The following is a 23555-nucleotide window of genomic DNA, read 5'->3' as shown; positions in this document are numbered from 1 at the left end:
CACAATCAGTAAAAAACGAAGTATTCAATGCCGACATCGAACTCTTGCTGTTGAATGAGGAGGAAGTGAAAATGATATTCATCATCATTAAAAAAAATCAAGGTTCGTCACTGCAAACAACGCGTCACATGATGACATGTGAACCCAGAGTTAATCATGACTCTACAGTTCTGTGCAGCTTTACGGAGCGTTTTAGCATCTTTCAGCTCGTTGTTTTGGTTCTCACAGCTTCATATGCTCGCACCGCTCTCATGAAGACTCAGTTCACTTCCTGCTCAGCAGCAACCAGCAGACACACAGAGAGGAGACCAACAAGGAGACCAACAAGGAGACCAAAACAGAGCTAAAGGAGACCAACAAGGAGACCAAAACAGAGCTAAAGGAGACCAACAAGGAGACCAAAACAGAGCTAAAGGAGAGATGCTATTGGACTAACATTCATCAAGTTACAAGAACACAACTTCAAATGAAGGCCATGTTACTGAATGTGTCAATAAAAGTAGCTTCATTTTGCTGTGGCTGAAAAATATAATATTGCAGGTTTAATTAAGTTTTCTAATTCCCCATTAAATATGCATGCATGTTAGTATATTGTGTGTGTTTCCATTAGTGGAATGCTATTATTAGAATGTTTAGGTACTTGAATGTTACTTCAGTATTTCCATTTTACGCTATACTTTCTATTTTGCTAAATTTTAGAGGGGAATATTGTACGTTTTACGTCACAACATTTAGTTACTTTTCAGACTCAGATTATTAATACAAAATATAATCAACAAACAAATGATGTTGTATTAGTAAAGGTTAAAGTACCCAGTAGTATATGAAGTGATTCAAATTTGCTTCAGATTTACCAGCAGCAACATTAAAGTGATGAAAACATGAATGCATCAATAATAATCATCCAAAAGCATAAATATTTTTTGTGAAATGTGCCATTATGCATAATGACTACTTTTACTTTTGGTGCTTTAAGTATATTTCAATGCTTATACTTTTATAATATTTTCAATGCAGGCCTATAGCAGGATACATGTGCTATACTATACTATAAGTAAAACACCTGAATACTTATTCCACTTATAATAAGCCATCGCATCGGCAGTTGTAAATATGAATCCGTTTCTTTTTCACATCGTCAAACCAAGTTGACTGCATTTTGCTATTACTGAGGAATAAAGCATTAATAAATGATAAATTAACCATTAATACATAGTTACAATGTATAGTCCCTTGAGAAAGTATCCCTTATTATAAAGCGGTTCTTTTCAGTTCATCTGTCAGGGCATTATGTATTTAAATACACAGTTTTATTATACGATGTGTTCTGCCCTGAAGAGAAACATGGGATTCAGAATCCAAAGTTTAGACATGTTAGAAGTTAGAGCCGGAAAAGTTGTCCCAACACAATGACACATGCAGCAGAAACCAAGTACTTAAATACAACGCCGGGATACCTGTACTTCACTAGTATTTCCATTTCCTGCTACTTTATACTTCTACGTCACTACAAAGTAACAGCTATACCAACCAGTTACCTTACAAGTAAGGATTTTACATACAGAACATATGGTTTGCCTATAAAATGACTGATTAACAGCAAAAGCGTGTTAAATAATAAACATAGATCCACCTCTTCTACAATAAGGGAAACTCCAACAATACGGTATATATAGTGCAACACTAACATGGACCATTTTTCTATGAGCACTTTTATTTGTGATACTTCAAGTACATTCAGCTAATACTTCTGTACTTCTACTTGAGGAACATGATCAATGCAGCTTTTTAAAACTTATACTGGAGTGTACTGCTACTTCTACGAAAGTAAAGTATCAGTATAAACTACCATCTGTGTGGTAATTAGTATTTGTGAGCACTGTGTACAATAGATCTCCTTTAGTGTACTTATACTGTTAAATGATCTCCTGTTCAGACTGCAGACAGCCCCCTGGTGGCGGGCCTCACACATGACCACCACCTCATCAAAACCAGTATATTGTACTGGTTTTGATGCATATCCTCATACAAGTCACCAGCTCCAACATACAGAGGATACACACTTACAGCAAGCAACTATACACACAATAAACAGCCAAAACCACGCAACAAACTATATTAAATCAACCTTAATAATGAGAGATTTGCACATAATACCTCCACCACTAACACACAGACCTGCTTAAATAAACAACTCCAAATGTGTTTTTTTTTTCTGGAGCAGTGTGTGTGTGTGTGTGTGTGTGTGTGTGTGTGTGTGTGTGTGTGTGTGTGTGTGTGTGTGTATGTGTGTGTGTGTGTGTGTGTGTGTTGACTATAGAGCTCCTACCTTCCGTGGTCCATTGGGGAATAAAGCACTTTCCTCTGATGACAGTCCACTCATGTCTTAAAGCCACAAAGTTTTGTCCTCCAATAAAGAAAAACTAAAACAAAGTGAAATCTAAATGATGAGGAGTGTGACGCGTTTGCTGTGAACGGGGTCGGATGGCGTGCTGGTTGCGCTGCGGAGACACGCGCTGTCCCTCAGGTACCGAGCGGCGGACACTTGAGTTGGACGTCGGCCTCCAACTTCACGAGCTCTCTGTGTCGGGCTGCCCCGCGCGGCCGGTGTCCGTGCGGTCCTAGTGTCCGCAGGCCCAGCCACAACACGAGGACGGCGGCGGGGGAAGTAGTATTCAGGGTGGTATTTATTAAAGTAAAAAGTACTACAGACCAAGTAGACCTACTTTATCAGCAAACTGCACTTTTCTAACCTTCTTAGCTATTATCTAATTATTAATATTTACATTTTAATCAGGGTTGGGAAGATTATTGAAAAAGCCTACGGTGACTTTAACGTTTTTATATGCTTTTTATTTCTTTAAATAAGTCCTGAGTCCAAGTGGACCAACTTTATCAGCAAAGGTATTACTTCACCATGGTTGGAGAGAGTACTACAACAGCATACTGTTACTTTAAAAGGTCATATATATATATATATATATATATATATATATATATATATATATATATATATATATATATATATATATATATATATATATATATATATTCAGCTATAAGTACAATAAGGACACTTTGACACAAAAACACTTAGATAAAAGTGCTTTAACATGTCCACATAAAGGCTACACTTCACAGCAGAGGCCTTATGTACAAACCCACTAAGCTTAAATTTGCTCCCACTGTTTTATCGGACATCATTACTGTCCAGGGTGCAGACGTGTGTGTAAATGAAATGGAAATATATAAAACACTACAGATATATATTCCTGCTCTGTGCCAGCAGAGAACGTGATGACCTGAGTGCAGGGTTCAGTCGCAGGGCCACTTGAGGTTAACCAAGAGTGAAGCCTGTTCGAGGAATGTGCACATTATCATGGTGGTGGGAATGACAATGAGGGTTGCTATATATATGTTTAGAGAGCCGCTGCTGAGGAGCAGATATATATATATATATATATATATATATATATATATATATATATATATATATATATATATATATATATATATCCTCAGCAGCGGCTCTCTATATATATGTTTAGAGAGCCGCTGCTGAGAATATATATATATATATATATATATATATATATATATATATATATATATATATATATATCTGCTCCTCAGCAGCAGCTCTCTAAACTTTCTCAACATTGTCATTATCGACAAAGAGCTTTTCGGAGCGTTTGATTCTGCAGCATGACTGAGATGTTTCATGTCCTGAGATGTGCAGCATCACCCGGTTCGTACACTTTTTCCTGGAAGGAGGAGTCATAGAAATGTGGATGCTGGCTGAGCCGGTCATATCAACAAGATTACTTTATGCACTTTAAAGTGTTATATTATTATACAATATTAAAATATTCTGTTTTCGTCACCAACAAATACGTATACAATCATGTTGTAGATTGTTGATGTCGAACCCGGGCCCCTCTTGCTGTGAGGTGACAGTGCTCGTCAAGATATGTTTATCTATATTTATATGTTTATTCTTATGCACCTTTCACCTCGTAAAATTCCTTTTATGTGCAGCGTACTGGGCAAATAAACAATTCTGATTCTGATGCGATGAACAATTCTTGAATTGAATGTGACATGTCATGAAAGGTGCAAAAAAAGGTCTTATTATTTATGTATTTATTCATAATAAAAAACAAGGCATTGTGATTTTGTCAATGTCAGATAGTTTCTGTGTTTGTATTTGATTTGTCAGATTTGTTAAATCTGAAGGTTTAAGTCTTCGGTGAGTAAATAGATCAACACGATATGTAAATGCAGAGCTCCATTTGAAAAAAATAGAAATTATTATTATTATTTCTCAGACTCCTCAGCTGACCAGCAGAGGGCAGTAGAGGTGTGGTGAATACGAGCTGATAAGCTCCATTCAGTTCTTTATTATTATTATCTTCCCTGAAAAGGTTGAAGAGGAGGATAGCGAAGTGAAAAAACACATCAAAGGGACGAAAATGAAGATCGGCTTGATGAAAAAGTAAAGAGAAACATGATAATCTAAATAAAATATACAAAAGAATCGGTCTATAACAACACTGTTAACTTTAAAAGGAGACAGTTGGATGCAAAGTAAACAAACTGATAAAAAGAAAGAAAACATTATTTTCTGAGTTATAGCCAATATGACATCCTAAAAACGGATAAATTGAATGCTTCTTATTCTTTTGTGTGTGTTCGGATCAGATGTATAAATGTGTAAAATAGGTATTTCTTGGAAGACACATGAAAGCTAAAGATGAATGAGCTCTCATCCGGTTTACCAGGAAGCCGGATTTCAGTCTCTTCTGCTCAACTTGCAAGAATGTGTATTACCCTGTTATGACATAAGCAGGCCTTTGTTTCCCCAAATCTGAATTACGCATGGCTCAACTGAATCCTTCTTACACACACACACACACACACACACACACACACACACACACACACACACACACACACACACACACACACACACACACAGTACAGACTCCTTATGTTCCATTTTGATGCACAGAGGAGGCTTTCACACTTGAAGTGTTTGTCCGTATATATTCATCTACACACACACACACACACACACACACACACACACACACACACACACACACACACACACACACACACACACACACACAGGTTGCCAGGTTGTCCTGCATGTGCATTCATTTCAGTTTTCATGTGCCGGCTGTTAGTTTTGAGAAAATGTCAATGTCATGAGTGACGTTCGTAAATTTGAAGACATTTGATGTCTGAATATAACTTAATAACCTTCATTGTATTATAATTTGCACTCACTTTTCTGCAGGATTGATTGTTTTTAATCAAACTAATTGATTAACTCGATAAATAACAATTTAACGATCATTTTTGGAGTTTATTTACTTTTTTTTATTTGGTATTAATTACAATACTCACAGGGTGTATTGTGGTGTGTGTGTGTGTGTGTGTGTGTGTGTGTGTGTGTGTGTGTGTCATCCATTGCTATGTGAAATTTTGCCTGTATGTTTTTATTATGACCTTTAATGATCCTTTACAAACAAAATGAATAAATGAATAAACAATAGTTGGCTAATTGTGAAATATCTAATTGTGAATTTTTAAATGTGAGTGAAATTTATCACTTTAATTGACATCACATTGGTTGCAGCATTTCTTTGCAATTTTCCTTCTTCTTATTTCATTTGAATGACATGTGATGTATGAAATACAACCTTAAGTTTGTGTTTTTCTTCTCCCAGACATCCTGGACATAGATCCAATAACCTTTTCTAATCCACCTGAACAGCTGGACGTCCGGACCGACATATTCCTCGCAGGCCTCTGCACACGTCACTCCCGATACGATCAAACCCGGACATGTCCGCCCCTCCTCTCACGCCTCACGATCAATAAGCCGAGGGAGTGCAGGCTATCGCGTGATAAGAAATGCAATTTTCTTACTACACTGAAAATATGGAAACAGCTGAAATGTTTCATTTTTTTTTACGAGAGATGTACGTTTTCATTAATGTGTAATTTCTGCTGAATGTGAGGGCTGTTTATCAGCGTCAGGGAGCAGATACAAGGCCCACGGCGCCGGGCTCATGTTCAGAGTCCACACTGGCATGTGTGTGTGCTGCTATCTGGCTTCTGCGTTTATCTGGTTCCATTTTTAATAAACTTTTTGGCAGTAAAGCATTGACGTCTAAAAAAAAGTTACAAACGAATTAATTTAGGTTTTTCGTTGTTGTTGGTTTTTTTTAGATGCATTTATTACGTTTCAGTCTCTTATACGTTTCTGATGGAGGACGAAATGTCAGCAGCACCAAGCTCCAGGCTTTCTGACTGACCTTTCAGGAGAAGAGGTGAAGGTCAAATGTTACACTGAGAGGTGGAGGTGGGTCATGGTGTGAGGTTTCCAGCTGCTATAACTGATAAATTAATATTATCGGAATGGTTTGCTTGATGATTTTCATACATGTCCCCAGAGGATGAATCCTAATTACTTTGGTGACTCCCAAACATTTCCTCTACCACGAGGCTCGGATTTTAGAGAAGTTTTAGTGACTTGTCTCCTTAGCGATTGGATGGATTGCCATGAAATTTGGCACAGACATTCATGTTCCCCTCAGGATGAATTGGTCAGTGAGTCCCTTACTATTTATTCTTGTTTCAGGTCAAAACATAGACTTTATACAAGAAGTGGACGCAGCCGCTGAGACTCCACCCATTGGTTTGTGGACTACAGTTTGGAAGCCTTGAGTTTGGCCGTCGCCATCTTGTTTCTTTGGTCGCCACCATCTTATTTTAAGATCAACCAAACGCTGAATAAGACGTTTGGCAACCAGAACTGAAAACTCTGAAAGAGTTAAACGGTATAAGACTAAAACACAGACTCCCAGACCAGACAACGCCATGGTAGCGACCTGTCAATCACAGTATAGCCCCGCCCTAAAGCATCCCCTGCTTTATGGTCTGTTTGACTCTAAATTACCATAATTTACTAAATGAACATCATGCTGTATTGAAGAAGACTTTAAACTAGAGATTGAGACATAAACTCTTGTTTATAATGTTTACTGAGGGAATAAATCAAGAGAGAAGTAGAGTCATTTTCTATATACTTCTAAACAACCAGAGGAGTCACCCCAGGTGGTCAGGAGAGAGAATGCAGGTTGAAGACACTTCAGATCCGAGGTGAACATTTAAATTTGTCCAGTACTCTGTTTCAGCAAACATGTGTACACTAACTAAACAGATATTGAACATAAATAGATGCAATAATTGTCATTGAGAGCATGTTAGCGTGCCAATATTAGCATTTAGCTCAATAAAGCCCAACAGAGCTGCTAGCATGGCTGTAAGCTGGCTAGCCACCAATATGTTTAACCCATGCGGATGACCTGAGCCTCAACTTGCTCTCCTCTGGTCAAACTTATGTCCCCTGCATCTTTCCTTTGACTTATATGCAACGGCGCTGTGTCTAAAAATGGTCTTATTTTGAAATGAACTGGCTGAAATGCTTCAAAGAGGCCCCTGTTGTCAGAGAAATTATGCTAAAAATAAACACATAATGTGAAAGACCCCCAAAAAGGAAATCTGGCTCATTGAGGATGCAGCACACAAGTGGCACTCGTGCTATATGGAGACATTTTGTGCAACTTTTGTGCAATATGCAGATGTGAATACTTCCTCCCTCAATGGCAAAAGCATATTTTGAGAGAACTCAATAGCTTAAGTGGACATAATGTCAGAGTCCGCTCCACTAAACGATAATGTACATAACTACAGAAAGGACACAACGGGCAGCATCTGATTGGATGAAACCCGATGACGCTTCATCACCAGTACTTGATGGTTTCTGCCATTCAGCCAGAGCCCTCAGGGAGGAATGAAAAGCCACCGAATCCCTCGAGTGCAAATCCACCCACCAGCCAAATAAAACTTCATACGCACGCCGCAGAAAATAGTTTTAATTAGCGCTCAAACGGAGAACTTTAAATAGCTCAAATTAGTCAACGTAATGTATTTGAATATAATGGAGAAATCAGGCCACAAATGTATTATTTTACTTCGACCTTGTGAGTGAAGCATCGGTTTGTGGAACACAAATAAAGGACGACATGTGAGACATGCCATTAATACAAATGAACAAATAAACTACTAAACTACTTGGGTTTATTTCATATAAGCCACATTTCACCTCTAACCCGTGAGAGGTTTCTACATCCTGCACCTTTGACATATACATTCAGTGGATTCATCATCATATGCATGAATTAATGTGGTTGCATTTTTTGAGTATGCATTTAGTATTTTCCTTCAGTATGGAGCGTACACTACATTATTGACTCCATCCTGTAAGATCTCAATTTAAAAGCATAAACATCTGGAACAAAAATATGCACAAACTCAAAATGATGACGTAGTCGTGCCTGTTTTTAGCCCCAGGAGACAAGGGAGCGTAAAAGTCAGATTTGATTTGTTAGTCCTGAGATTACATTTAGAATTGGCCAACATGGCGATCCATAAAAGTAGAGGTCAGTTTGCAAAGTATGAATAAGATATACAATCTGATGATGCCAAAATATCTATTTTTCTATCATACTTTTGCAAAAATAATTGTGTTTGGTCAGAGATTTCTGAATTTTTTTTCGGTAACTTTATAATTAATTAATTTATTTTAAGGATGTAAAATAGGAATGAGCAGTTGTGTAAATGTAGCGGCAGCAGAGGTTTGAATGTAGACGCTGCCAACTGAAAATGAGTTTTGAATTTGACATTGATATACTTTTGAGGGACACAAGGAGTTACACAATCATGCTACAATCTTGCATTGTCTCAGTTAATTTCCATTTCCCTCCTGGGTGCACAGACATATTTATACCTCCACAGCTTATCTTGCAGACGCCAGCATGTTGTTTCCCTCCAGCTCGCCCACCAAGAGCGCCGATTACACCGAGGCCCAATTCTCCTGCATTTCGATGCTTTGACCTTTTCCGCAGCCCGAGGCACCTGCAGCCCTGCAGGGACCGAGCTGACAGGTGGAGGACGAGTCCTCTGCGTCCTTGACTCTCAGCCACATCTGTGAATGCCACTTCAAACTTTTCAGCAGCCAAGAACTTCATCGTGAGGGCAGCTCCAGTTGTCTTCATGCCCGTGAACGAGCACATGATGCCGCACAGATGCTGCAGATGTGCAGGGACACAACCAAAATTAATGTTGTCTTTTTCCTGGACCTATACCTAGGTTTTGTTATCTAAACCAAACTAAGACTGTCTACATGCAACGAGCGTAACGAGAGCAACTTTTCATAAGATATCATCAATATTCACTCGTTCTTCTCTCTCACTTTTAAAATCATCCATTGGTTGTTTTGATGCTGAATAGTTGAAATTTCACAATTGAATTTGTGCAGGCGAGGTGAAAGAGGGAGGAATTCAGTTTTTCTCGAAAAATGCATTTTATATTTTTATAAACATAAAGAGTTTTATAAGTTTCTGCTACATTCCTCCACACGTCAAATATCATCTCTTAAAGGGGCCACGTGTCGTTTCCTTGTACACAAACAAAAACTATAGAAATGTTTCCTTGAGCTCATAAAACATTATAAAGATATTTTTAGGTATTTTTAGTTTCCTCGCACCTGTTGACCAGATAAACACCTTCAAAGGAGCTCCCATCCTGGGAGTCTTCCCAATAAATCATATTCAACAGCATCTTTCATACAGGTTAGTGATACTAATGCATGATAAAAGATTCAATAAGAAGACCGATAGAGTGCTGCAATAAGCCCTAAAATCCAGAAACGAGTCAGCATTTCTTCACTTCCTGTCATGAAAAGTATAAATGTCTGGAAAGCATGTGAGATACTTCTATCTTCACGTCACGAATGGCATCAGTGGCGTTAGAGAGAGGGATTGACTCATTGGACATCATCTTCATCATCACCATCATCTTCATCAGTGGCGGTGAGGAGGCCAGAACTGCTCTCCACATTGTGTTTCTCCTTAACTCTCTGATGACTGCTGCACTATCCATTGTGAGAACTGAAAGTTCTTCATCATCAATGGTGGGAAAGCTTCTCCTCACTGTTGAAACAACGAGGAGCATCCCAAAAGGTTTGCTGAGAAAATCCACGTGGTCCTGAAACAAAGAAGAACAATATCTTAATGTAACGTATTTCTCATAAATCACATTCAAACAAGATGACGTCACTGAAAACCGGTTCTAACTTGAACCAAAGCCTAAAAGTAAACTTATGAATGTCAATGAACTAGAGTCAGAAAAAAGAGGAAACACAACACACACCAGAGGGAGGATAACACATCACAACATATAGTACAAATATTCAAAACTGGTCCAGATTATGAACTTTATTCATTGTAATAAATTGGTTTGATTTTTTTTTCACTAGTTCCAGCCTGTTACTCTCTCTTGTGCTAATATTCAAAGTTAAATAATGTTTTACAAAGCAACAATGAACTATTTTCTTACTGAGACCTTCAGGTCCAAATGTATCTAGAGAATAAAGCTGTTCACCATAAAGTCATTATTAATCATGAAGCTCTTTCTATTTCATCTTTTCCACAGCAATTATATCATATATCCAATAATAATAAGATACAGTGTTTTTACTATTGGTCAAGTTGTCATTATCTGTCATGTTAAAAGATGATACAAATAAATAAATAAATAAAACCCTTCTTGCCCCCTCTCTCCCCCTGTCGCGCGCTCGTCACGAGCCCGCGCCTATAAGAAGCGGCGCCGGGCGCGAGCAGCTCCACTCTCTCGCTCAGGTGCGCCTCTGCAGACCGACATGCGCGTGATGGAGCGCACGTTCCGAGAGCAGCTGTGCTTCCTGCTGCTGTGTCTGTCCGTCCTCAAGGGAGACTGCAGATACATCGAGGTGAGCTCTGACACTCTGTGGCTGTATCACTCCTGTAAAGGTTTGAGGTCAACTCTGTGCACTCTTCTTCTTCTTCTTCTTCTTCTTCTTCTTCTTCTTCTTCTTCTTCTTCTTCTTCTTCTTCTTCTGCAGAACAACGAGATCTCCAAAGATGAATTGTTTTCATTCTTCAACTCGGAACTTAAGAGAGAGACACCTGAGGAGTTAATGTACCGCCGACCTCTACGTGAGTCACATATAATATTATATTTGTAACTTTCAAAGGCATTGGAATTAGAATTAAAATTAAAAAATCGCACTAGTTCAGTTTCCAGTTATAACTAGTTTTATTTGCATATCAAATACAACTAAAATATATATTTTGAGTAGCACAGAAGCAAAATAAAACCTATAAATAATCTGTATACATCCATCTCCTACATTGTGTGACACACACTGTGTCCCAGGTTGTCTGGACATGGTGGCCGTGGAGGGTCAGTTCACCTTCACAGCTGATCGTCCTCAGCTCAGCTGCGCTGCTTTCTTCATGGCGGAGCCCAACGAGCTGATCAGCGTGGACTACGAGCACGTGGACGTGGACTGCAGCGGAGGGGACTTCATCACGGTAACACCGCCTGACATGCGCACACGCACAGGGTTTCTTCTTCCTTTTTTAGGAAGTCTAAGGTGTGTTTTTTCTCTCTTTGTATCACTCTATGACTCAGAAAATATGGTCAAAGTTTCTGCCATGTTTTTAGTGATACAAAGTTTAGTGATAAAAAGATCTGTGTGAAAACCTTCACACTATAGAGGAATGGAAGTGTGATGTTTGGATGTAAGAGCTGCTGAAGTGGAGATTTATGGATCAGAGTTGGAGACAAAACTAATTTAGAGAAAACAGCCTTTGCAGAGAAATTGCATCCAGGTGAATAGGGTAAAAAATAATAACTAATAGATAGCAACATGAAGACTTCCACAGTTGTACTTTGTCCACCGAGCTACATTTAATACATTTACAAATATTTGTATTACAAGTTGTCTGAATATGCAAATGGTGCATTATCTTTGGAAATCTACAGACGCAAACAGACAAAATCGTAAATAAAAAACCTAAATATATATTTTAGATCTCTTCCTTACAAAAAATAAATTTTATGGAAGCAAAATCAAAGTTTTTACCTGGGATTTCTCATCTCAAATGTAACATATTTAACTCCTGCTGCATATAAACAGCTCCTCAGATCTATTAGTATAAATTCAGTAGTCATTGGTGATGGAATGTGACCTTGTTATAGGTATGCTATACAGCCTGTGATTGTTTTCATATTCTTAAATGGGGTCATTTAACTGACTTAACCTGATTACACAGAAAGCTCCTTTACCATAATGCAACTGCACATATTATAAAAACACCGCCTCCATTGTGTGCTCCAGACTCACTGTGGTCTCAACCTTCAGCACCAAGTTCAATGTGTTTCCTCACAGAGTCAAGTTCAAGTGCACTCATCTTTTTTTATTAAATGAAACAAAACCTGGACAAATCCTCTGTGGTCATAACCGCTGACGTGTCCCACGAAGGTGTTCGACGGCTGGGTGATGAAAGGAGAGAAGTTCCCCAGCTCCCAGGATCACCCGCTGCCTCTGTCCGAGCGCTACGTGGATTACTGCGACTCGGGGTCGCAGAGGAGAAGCGTGCGCTCCTCTCAGAACGTGGCCATGGTCTTCTTCCGCATCCACAACGCCGGCAGCAGCTTCACCCTGACGGTCAGGAAGCACGTCAACCCTTTCCGTGAGTGAGACCTCGTCACATGCGTGTATAATGTCTGTGGTGATGAGGACCAGGACCTGCAGGGACATGTGAGGACACAGAGATCTAAGGGCCAAATTCAACCCCAAATTTGTTGATTTCTCTATTAAACCAAAAACACTTAGTTTGCTTTCATGACACCAGACTTGAATTCTGTCAACAGCAACCTTTGTGTCTGTTTCAGATTGGTACCTCAAGTAATTAGGAATACAATTAGCATCTTTTGAGTTTCGTACCTCATAATTAAAGCGCCTTGAAATAGCGCCATTGCTGCCGTCATGTGCAATAAACAACGTGTGCTTCTCTGTGTACATTCCTTCACCTTGAGAATCCATCCAGGGAATCCTTGTGAAGTCCCTCTTTCCCTTTTTTCCCATGCGTTTCCTGTCTCCTCGCAGCCTGTAATGTGATCTCCCAGTCACCAGAGGGCAGTTACACAATGGTGAGCCCGCAGCAGCACAGGAACTGCAGCTTCTCCATCATTTATCCGGTGGAGATCGACGTCTCCGAGTTCAGCCTGGGACACTACAACAAATTTCCCAAGGTGAGCAAAATACACGAGACACTGATTTATGTGCAGTATTCACTCTACTGTTTCCTCGGTGCTATTTCTTCTTCTCCTCGCCTCGTTTTTCCTCAAATTTCGGCCACTACTTCAGTACAAAAGAGATGGTTTGACATTTGTTCAGGGTGTGCAAAGCAGCCAAAAAATTAAACACGACAGCGATGTGTTTTCCACACTTTCTCACTTGGAACACGTCAAATATTGAGGATTGGTCAGCAGCCCTGTGCTTCACACTATGACCCCTAGTTTACAGTTTTGGACGAATCAGGGACAGCGTGTCAGTTTTCGCTCGTTTCCAAAAAAACTTCCGGCGCAGGTTTGCTTAATTTTTTATGTTTACTCACACATTACAAATACTAAAAATCATGGTTTGGGTTAGAATTGAGTTAAAATTCGTAACAGTGATTCCTGCATTGCAACTGTTGCAGTGATTTGAGTGGACTAACCCTTTAAAAGCGTAACCGTATGTGCAGTTCTTACGCTACTTTAATTCCACTTGATTTGCCTTCTAGCCGATATTACGTCTTTTAAATTGCAAATTCATGTCGCACATTGTTTTGATGCTATTGGCGCTTAATGAGTACACAAGTCCTCATACATGTTTGTCAAAACAGGTGCAAAATCAATATCATTTATTTCAACGATGGCAATCACATGACATCAAAGTGGTGTCTGCACGACTCTGCAGTTCCCCTCATTTTAGCGTCTTTCAGCTTGTTTTGGTTTTCACCACTTTTCACTGGCTGCCCAGCTCCGAACACAGTCCTGTTTGTTGGTATTATAAAGTAGTCGCATGGATGCATTTCATTTGTGTGTCCACCACGAATACGTCTCCTAATATTCTTTCCATTGTCATTTTTTTTGTGCTGAGCAACAACAACAAAAACATAAATTCGTGTCCCAGTACACAAAACCAATTGATTGCATTTGGTGACTATTTCCCAAGCTGGTTATGAAGCTGTAAGCGTTGATTTCCACAGAGATCCATGCCCGGCTGTGGAGAATCAGGGGATTTTGTGCAGCTGCTGGGAGGAAGCGGCATCGACACGTCAAAGCTGCTGCCGATCACGGACCTCTGCATCTCCTTCACGGGACCCAGTGAGTAACACGGATCTGCTCCCTGTCCCACGTGACCGACCTGACTGAAATGAGGCTCAATAATAAATCTTCTCCTCCCCCTCCGCAGCCCACATGAAGATCGGCTGCGATAACACCGTGGTGAGGATGGTGTCCAGCGGGAAGTTCGTCAGCCGGGTGTCTTTCAGCTACCGGCTGCTGGACAGACAGGAGCTGCAGACCATCAAACTCAACAACGTGGAGGATTTCTGTTTCAATAACTGATGCCGGCAGGATCAGGACGACACAGATGTAGCGTTTGACTGCAAACACTTTATTTTCTTCTCAATTATTTCATTAAAAAAGAAACAAGAGATCCACCCGGTCGGACCCTCTGATTGGATAACATGTCTTAAATTGAAATACATAAGCATACAACTGAATTAAAACAAGATAAATATACAGACACAGTGATATTATTTTACAGACTTTACATTGTTCTCATTCTGGTTGTTAAATAAAGCCTAATGAGGTTTAAAAAAAAGGTCCTTTTGTGTTTGGAACTGCTATTGTTTTGTGTAAAGTTTGTGTACTTAACAAGACTTATTATATTGTTATTATATTACAACATATGAGTTCATGACCATTGCCATTATGCAGTTAAATTTGTATAAAACCTTTTTGTAATAAAATTATACCGCATGACAAAGCACTCAACTGTGTTTCCTGTGTGTGATTCACCTAGCAGCGCATTAGTAGTACTGGGACACATTTATTCTGAATAGCAAGAACAGACATATTTATTGATAAACACACATTTATATTTCGATAAATGATATTCACTTCTCGCTCGCTGTGCTCAAAGGAAAGTCCTGCAACTGTTCCTGTCTGTTCTGTGCACTGCTCAATTAAATTACTTTCAATTCATTAGTTTCACTGGATGGGAGGTATTCGCTGTTGGTTCTGGACGGCACTAAATATTAAGAATAATAACTTTATTTATAAAGCACCTTTTAAAAACAAAGTTTTACAAAGTGCTCTACAGAAAAGAGACACACACATGCGATAATGTATGTGTGTGTGTGTGTGTGTGTGTGTGTGTGTGTGTTTCATTACTAGTGTGCACTGAGCGCCCATCGTAACAACCTTTGGCCACATGTGTCCAATACTTTGGTTTATCACCAAACATCTGCAAAGCAAAATACTTTCCCCTCAGCGTCAGCTGCACTTTGGAAACTTTGCGTTTAGCGCCGATTAGCAAAAGTTAGCATGCTAACAAGCTAAATCACCAACATCAGCATGTTGCTCACCACGTGTGGCTGAAAACTCTCTTGTTTGTGTAAAGATGTAAACATAGCCAACTGCTGACTTTATCCTATGATATACAAATAAACATCCACAGTTGAGGTTTTCATTATATTTCAGCAATAACTTTTATAAACGACTAAGAGACCTTTCAGGTTGTCAGTGAAGAACGTGGCTCTTCATCACCGCTTGAGACGTGGGATGATGTCACTATCTTTGATGTCACCGCAGAGAGAACAGCAGGCGATTTCTCTGAAAGTGATGGCTTGAATGGTGCAAACCAATGGGCCGAGCGGTGATTAAAGGCCTGCAGGTGTTTTATCATTGGCAGACACCTGCAGGCGCAGCTGGTGATGAACGAGCGCGTGATGACGACCCGTGTCTTTCCAGCAGGAATCTGTGTGTGTGTGTGTGTGTGTGTGTGTGTAGATACTGTGGTGATAAGCACCTCTAGTGATCTTTCACTAATGTATAATTGAATATTACAGGAAATGAAGGTGTGAATACAAAGCAGCTGTGTTCAAATCCTGTGAAAAGACCAAAAGCAACAATGTGTTAGTCCGAAATGAATCTTTAAAAACCAGGAAGTCCTCCTAATGAAGACACAAAATAATGTTTTCTGATTATTGGACGGACGACATCATTTGTCTTTGCGGATCTGTGACATTCAAAATCAGTTTTATGATGCAACAGCGCTTTGGTAAAGGTTTGGTTAAGTTTACAACGTGTCTTAGGTTTAGGGAAAGATCACGATTTGGGTTAAAATGTCTACATTCCGTTAAAAATAGCGGAGCTTCGTCCTCAAGGTTGCAGTAAGAAACATGTGGTTAAGGTTCAGGAACTAAGTGTGGTCATAAAAAACAAACTAACAAAACCAAAACGTTGACTGTCGTTGAACTTTTCCCACGTTCACCTTCTTTTACGCTGTGAAACTCAGCGATGATCAAAGGAAGCAAGTGTGCTTTGGACCGACGGGTTGATTGCGATGATGACGATGACGATGATGATGATGATGATGATGATGATGATGACGGTTTGGTTTGAACTCCTCCGTTACTCTACAGACGGAGAAAATCAAGCGTGGCATTTGAATTTGGCCTTTCTGAGAGACAAAATCATCAATACTTTGTCAATCACTCAGCAGGGGCTTCAAGCGGATACAGACACTCAATATGTGTCTGTGCCCTATAAAACATCACACATGAGGCCACTCTTCTTTATGCATTTTAGAAAAGTCATTCTCAAAAGGTCTGTTTTAGTTTTTTAGGTTTTGAAAGGAAATATTGTCTTATTAGATCTGGTATGAATCACAGGAGACATTAGAAGTGATGCAAAGCCCGACTCGATGTTTTTTGTTCCAGTGCAGGAAACAGATCCGGCGCTACGTTAGCCAACAGGAGCTTCAGGACGCCATTGTTGTCGTCATCTCCCCCAGAGGGACGACCATACTGTTTTCCAGGATAAAGCAAGCAGCCGTGGAAAAACTGGCTCCTCAGGTGTTGCGCTTCATAACAGGATCATCCTCCATCTGCAGCACTAATCAGCAGCACTGAAGGTGTTCGGACACATAATGTCGTCTTCTTCTTCTTCTTCTTCTTGAAACAATGAGGAAGACCTGAAGCCTATGTGCATTTTGGATGTTTTCTTTCCACTGGTCTGAAACAATGACATGTTATGGAAGCAAAATATCCTCAAATCTCAAAATGTAAAAAACTAACTAACTGTTAGAAAAACTGCTGAGCTCTGAGCGAGCACCCTTCTCTGGTCGGGTAGAGTTCATTTAAAGCTAAACATCTTTATGTTTAATGTGGCACAAATCTGCTCTTGTCCTCCATGTTTAATCAAGATTAAAATGGATCTTTAATTAATATCGAGCACTGAGCTCTCCTCCTTATTTTCCCTTTGTTTGTCATCTGTATGCCTCTGATTGGATTTCTTTTAGATTTTCTTGCATGGTGTATATTTCATATGCTTCATGGTTAATCTTGTCTGTCTTTATCATGTAATTCATCTGATATTGTTGTTGTTGTGTTCGTGGTGTGAACACAGAGAAAACTTTAATGTCCCCTGTTTACACCCGTAGCTTTGTAACCCTTGTTCTGCAAAATGCTTAAATCCACGAGGACCATATCACATTCAATTTTCACTCAGTTTACACGCACACACACACACACACACACACACACACACACACACACACACACACGTCAGTCCTAATGGGGAGTTATGACACAAACAGTGACGCACAGAGTGACGAAATTGTCAAAGGGACAGCATGTGGGAAATAAGGGCTCGAGGGCAATTTGTAAAGACATTCGTTGCAGGTAGAAGCTCCAGACCGACGCCTGAAATGAGGAGAAACTCTTCAACTCCTGAAACACATCACACACAAACATACCTGCTACATTTATATTCATTCCACTAGGAAAGATTTCTGTGGGCTCGTCCCTCTTTTCTTCTTCCATCACTCTTTTCTTACTGGACAAGTATTTGATTTCCTGATGTTATCAACACCTGCATGTGTTCTTTCAGGGAACATGTATTGTGTTTGTGGCATCACAATAAGGTATTTAGACTTTATCAGTCTTTTCCTCGCACGCCTTTCTTTCCATCATCCCTCTCGATATCCCATCCTCCTTTTCTCTGCCATTTCATCTTTTCTTTTATGTCACATGTCTCTTCTCCTTTTTTTCTGGTCTCCTGCTTCCAAAGTCATGAAGGAGCTTCTGACTTTACATTTTACAGCAAGTAAAAGAGCAGTTATTGTATTTCAAGAAGCAGTTTTTGTATCACCAGTGTCTCTCACATCATGCCGGGAACCTGGTTGCATGTGCACTTCAGGTGCAAGCATCTCTTAATTGCCAGTAATTCCCGCCGTCACACTATAAGAGTCATGAGGATACACACCAGCAGAGATGCTCACGCAACACGACTCGTATTCTTTACGATCGGTGGGAAAAGACGCCTCTGCTGAAAGCAGGAAATGAGGAGACACACACTTTGATGCGCAGTGTGAGAATATAAATATCCACATTGAAAAATAATCAAATGACACCTGTGATTGATTGCAACCTTTTAAGAAGGCGAACACAAATACATAATTACTGCATGGCGTCTTCCCTGCAGGATATAGGGTGATTATCCTGCTCCATTACAGCCAATCACAGACACATTGCATTGTAACGGCGAAGCACCATCTGCGAGCATAAAAGCGCCGCACTGTATTTTAGTTTCAAGTCATTTTCATCCGACGTCACAGCGGAGAAAGTTATCGCAAAGCAACCGCCTGGTCGGGTATTTTGGGAGGAGGGTACGTTCAGAGGAAAACCCTCTGACAAAAAAAAAGCCTGTTTGAGTCGACATGTGCGTCCTCCCCAAGGTCACAATGTCAGCACTTCTGCTCGAGGCGAAGACGCGGCCGCGTGATTGGCTGCTGGACCCAGGTGGTCCGTCGACCTGGGACCCGCCGCGTGTCATTGAGGCGTTTAACTAGAAGCAAGGTGAAGATGTCCGGTGAATGGGAGCTGAGTTACAGAACACTCGCTCTCACACACACTTTATATGAGCAGCTCTATTGAATGCTAATGCTTTATGCTTTAATAATCTACTTGGACAGCAATCGTTCCTATTTTTAGATTTTACATTAGAAGTAGTGAGTGTAAAAATACACCACAATTTGCAAAAACAAACAAAAAATGAGTCAAAATTCAGCTGCCTCAGTTGTTTCTGTTTCACCGAAGAAACATGTCTCCTCTAAATGTTTCAGATGGTTTCATTGAAATGAAATTATCACCAAAAAAAACCCTAAAAGTTTAGAGAACAGTTCCAAAATGTAATAACAAATGTGTGTATCGGAACATTCTTTCTTCTTCTTCTTTTCCATTCATTCATTTAGCTGGTGATCGACAATTTTTTACAATTTCAGTTCTTGCTTCCATAATTTAATGCACCAACATTTAACATTAGACAATGGCTATTTTGCATATTCACACATAACATTTCAGAAAACTTGTAATACAAAAAATAATTGTCTTAATGCAAGTAATCAACTGGGGAAGTTTCATGATCACGTAATGTTTTTTACCCTCTTATTCACAGCATAACATTTTATTTGTAACACTGTTAGCCCTGTCTGCGCTGTTAGCTGCTACGTAGCGGCTACGGCTCAGCCAACGCCATGTTGAGAGCCGTGGAGAGGCAATCGATATGCTCTGAATTTAAAATGTTGCACCTTTAAGTTAAGGATTTAAATACGTCTTCATCCGCTGCACATGTGAAAAACGTAATGTGTTAAAACATCCAATAAATGATCAATACAAAGTTCCAGTTTCCAGATGATATATTGTGCCGTTTATTCACAGTAGCTCCATTTAGTTTTTACATCACATCAGTAGTTGTGATTTATTCAGCCATAGAAGTTCTCATATTAAAAGACTCAAAGTCTTCAAAACCATATCTGCGGGTCAGAATTAAAAAAATAGGCATCTAAAAAATGTGAAATATCTCAGGAAAAAAAAGAAACATTTTCACGCAATATATATCTCAAAGCTATACATGTTACAGACATTGGACAGAAGATATCTCATCCCTGTGATCCTGTGACTTTTCCATGACTCTTTGCACCAACATGTTCCAACTTGCTCCTCTGGGAACGCTGACTCACAGCGAGACAGACGAGGGACATGCATGTTTCCTAAATGCACCATCCGGCTGAGACGACGTCTCCAAAGACTTTGACATCAGAGAAAATACACGACGGCGAAAGAGGGCGTGTTTTTAAAGGTTAAAGCCACTCAATGAATCATCAGTAATGACCTGAAACTGTCTAATCTACTGCATAGACACAACTAGTACGAGTATTTACTGTAATGCACCCAAGTTTGGGATAAAACGCAGCTCCAAGCACAATAACGAAAAGATGACCAAAAAAATGACAATGACAACACCGTGGGCATTTTTTGTTGTTGTTGTATTCTCTAGTTATAAACATCACTCTAATATTACAAAATGACTAATTTGGGTCAGAAAAAAAGCTATGCGAGATCACAAAGTCATTGTTTGACAGTATGGTTCTACAGCCGGCAGCGATCTACTTGGTTTTCTTCTTCTGCTCTTGGAAGAAGTCGTTGCAGGCGACGGTCAGGGCGGCCACCAACACGACAAACTCATTGAAGTCCACCTCGTTGTCTTTGTTCGAGTCCAGGTCGTTCATGATTTTCTCCACTAGCATCGGATCTTTCTGAGACTAAAAAACAAGAATTAAAAAGAGAGTTTTGGACTTGTTAGCCAACAGTATTGACACTATTTGATCAATTAAAAAGAGCTGCAACACGTCTATTCAGGTCCTGATGGAGGATGGGTTACACCGACGTAGCGGTAGTTGTTGGAGCTTCGTACGGACTCAAGCTGAAGGCCGATGTCCGTGTCCGGTGGAGAGCAGAGGGATGTCGCTGCTAAATGAGCCGTGAGCTGCAGCTGATCACACACCACTTTTATTGCTGTTTTGCTCATTTCCCTTCAGGATCGAAAAAGGGAAGACACGGCTTTCCTTTTACGCCGCCTGACCTCAAAGGCCCCGCTGATCGCTACGTCGTGACGCTCAACATCTTTAGCAAAGGCTGACATTAAGAGTCAGAAAACTGAGGCAAACTCAGACGGGATTGATCTTGCTTTTAATCGGCAAAAGAATTGTGTTGATTGCGAAAGTTTACAGAAAGTTTCTTTACTGAGAAATGAAACAAAAAAAATGGCTAAACTGAATCCTGCATTTCTATCAGTTAGCAATTTTCCAAGAGCTATTACTTTCAAAATGTTGCTTTCCCCTTTCCAGCAATGGCAGGCAGCATATCAAGTAAATATGTCCCAAATAACATATCACATATGAGCAAAAGAGCTAAATAATTTGAAATATATGAGATGAAATGAACTTGTGACAAAGTTTGTGTATATAGAACTACATTGCCATGCATCTCCAGTTTACAGTTGCTTTTTAAAATGTATATATATGGTTTTATTTAGCTTTAAAAGTAGGAGAATCCATTCAGTGTTCATCTGAAATGTTGAAAATAAAAGTTTCTCAAATAGTTCCAAAGAAACTATTAAAAAAATTAAATGAAAGTGATTAATTAAAGAGAATAAACTCAAAAGCAATCTAAATGAACAAAAATATATACTGTATGTATACTGTATGTATATACATATATATAAACACACAGTAATCTATGAAGCCTGGCCAGTGTCAGTGTTTTCTGTCGGAGGAAACTGAGGGCGAATGCGTCGCTGGGCTGTGTCTATTCTCAGAGGTGACTGCAGCTTCAGGGGATGTGATGACATCATTGGAGCGTCTATATTTGGAGGCGATATGGGCCACTGATGATGATGATGATGATGCGTGAGCACCTGAGGCGTCCCATCCTCATGAGGGAGCACAAGAAGAAAGATATATACACGTGAAGGCATCAGAGATCTGACTCTGAGGCCTGGGACGTTTTGTTAACGGTCTCCATCATCCGCCGCTATCACGCGGGCTCAGGGGCCGGCGCTTATCTGAAATGACCTCTCCTCCTCTCAGCCTTTATTTCACACAGCGCTGGGACGTGAGAGCCACCAGCAGTTTACACGTTGACAGCAGGATAGCGATCAATGAGAAAACAATTTCCTCAGACAAGGTCAGCGTGTTCCTCTTTCACAGCATGTGAAAACGGGGCACCCTGGTAAGCGTCATCAGCCTTAATAAGTGGATGACCACGATATATATATTGGTCATAATAGATCCATTGAGGAAATGTGGGAGATTTTCAGGTCAACATATTCCCAAATCAGAGGCAGTGCTGGGGCTGAGCAACATGAAGAAGAGCTTTATGGATACATGATGAGGATTATCGTCTCAAAAACTCAAAACTTACTTTTAATTAATTCTACATTTTTTCTCACAGTATTTATTTAATTTATATTGTATATTTATCATACTCAATGATGTATATATGTTTGTATATATGTTTACAACTATCAACTTCTTTTCTTGTATTTTCTTTTTTTAAATCTCTCGTTTTGAGATTTTATTATTTTATCGTATTCCCCGTTTTTGAAATACCTGTATGTTATGAAAGGTAGAAATAAAGCTTATCATTACTATTGTTGTTGTATATTATAATTCATATTGTAGGTGGCATTTCTTGTGGAACAACACATTTTATAAGAAAAAAAACACATTAAAATAACAACAATTAAAAAGCCACAAATAAGAGCAACAAATAACTGAATGGTTATAATCAGATGTCAGTCAATGAAGCTTTTCCATGTTAGTTCTAAGTGAACTTCCCTTGCTTATTTTAAATATATTTTAAATGATATTGTCTGGTGAGCTGAGCTGTTTTCTGGTCCCTCTATTCAATGGAGCAGAAACCAAAGCTGTGCCTCCCGATGCAGCATCTTCTATTGAGACAATGCATTTACCAGCGTGATGAAGCGTCTACTGTACCGTGAGGAAGTCGGTGAGCTCGCTGTTGAGGAGCTCCTTCAACTCGCCCTTGTTGAGCTTTAACTTGTCTCCATCGTTGCCCGAGTAGTTGTAGAAAACCGTGATCAGCGCATCCATTGCGCCTTCGAGCTGACTCGGCATTCTGCTGGAGTGATGGTGAACACTTGCAGCTTCCTGACGAGGACAACACTGTTATTTACACAGTAACATTAACATGATTTGCATCAGAGTGAGTCTGTGGGAGAGGTGTTCTTACCTGGTTAGAGTCCTGTGCGACTGAAGAGACGGCTTGTTTATGAGGAAGTGAGTGGAAGCTAAGTGAGCCTCGCTACCTGGAGCCGGTAATTAATTCCACAGGTGAGACGCCTCCATGGTAACTCGCTCTTTCTTTCCAGGAGTTAATCATAGGCTGTTGAGTGGAAAACAAAAGATGTGCCAGTGTAACCCTGGAGGCCCCGCGGGTATTCATCAGGCGAGG

The 23555-nt window shown here is 39.8% G+C and overlaps 2 protein-coding genes across 2 annotated transcripts; one reads left to right on the top strand and one right to left on the bottom strand.

Annotated features, from left to right (window-relative positions):
* Positions 1-10795: 10795 nt before the first annotated feature.
* Positions 10796-14577, top strand: crhbp (corticotropin releasing hormone binding protein; the record flags this gene model as incomplete). The annotated part of the gene is made up of 7 exons (XM_079235400.1): positions 10796-10885; positions 11018-11111; positions 11332-11489; positions 12443-12653; positions 13070-13215; positions 14217-14334; positions 14423-14577. 7 exons carry the CDS (start codon positions 10796-10798, stop codon positions 14575-14577), a joined length of 972 nt encoding a protein of 323 aa, XP_079091526.1.
* Positions 14578-20686: 6109 nt separating this feature from the next.
* s100z (S100 calcium binding protein Z) lies at positions 20687-23221 on the bottom strand (the record flags this gene model as incomplete). The annotated part of the gene is made up of 2 exons (XM_079235540.1): positions 23078-23221; positions 20687-20842 (listed from the first exon to the last, which is right to left on the bottom strand). Exons 1-2 carry the CDS (start codon positions 23216-23218, stop codon positions 20687-20689), a joined length of 297 nt encoding a protein of 98 aa, XP_079091666.1. The 5' UTR covers positions 23219-23221.
* Positions 23222-23555: the final 334 nt, after the last annotated feature.

The sequence above is a fragment of the Taurulus bubalis genome, assembly GCF_910589615.1.
Source record: "Taurulus bubalis genome assembly, chromosome: 19".
Taxonomy (NCBI): Eukaryota; Metazoa; Chordata; class Actinopteri; order Perciformes; family Cottidae; genus Taurulus; species Taurulus bubalis.
The sequence above is the reverse complement of the archived record's forward strand: the minus strand, read 5'-3'. Positions and strand labels throughout refer to the sequence as shown.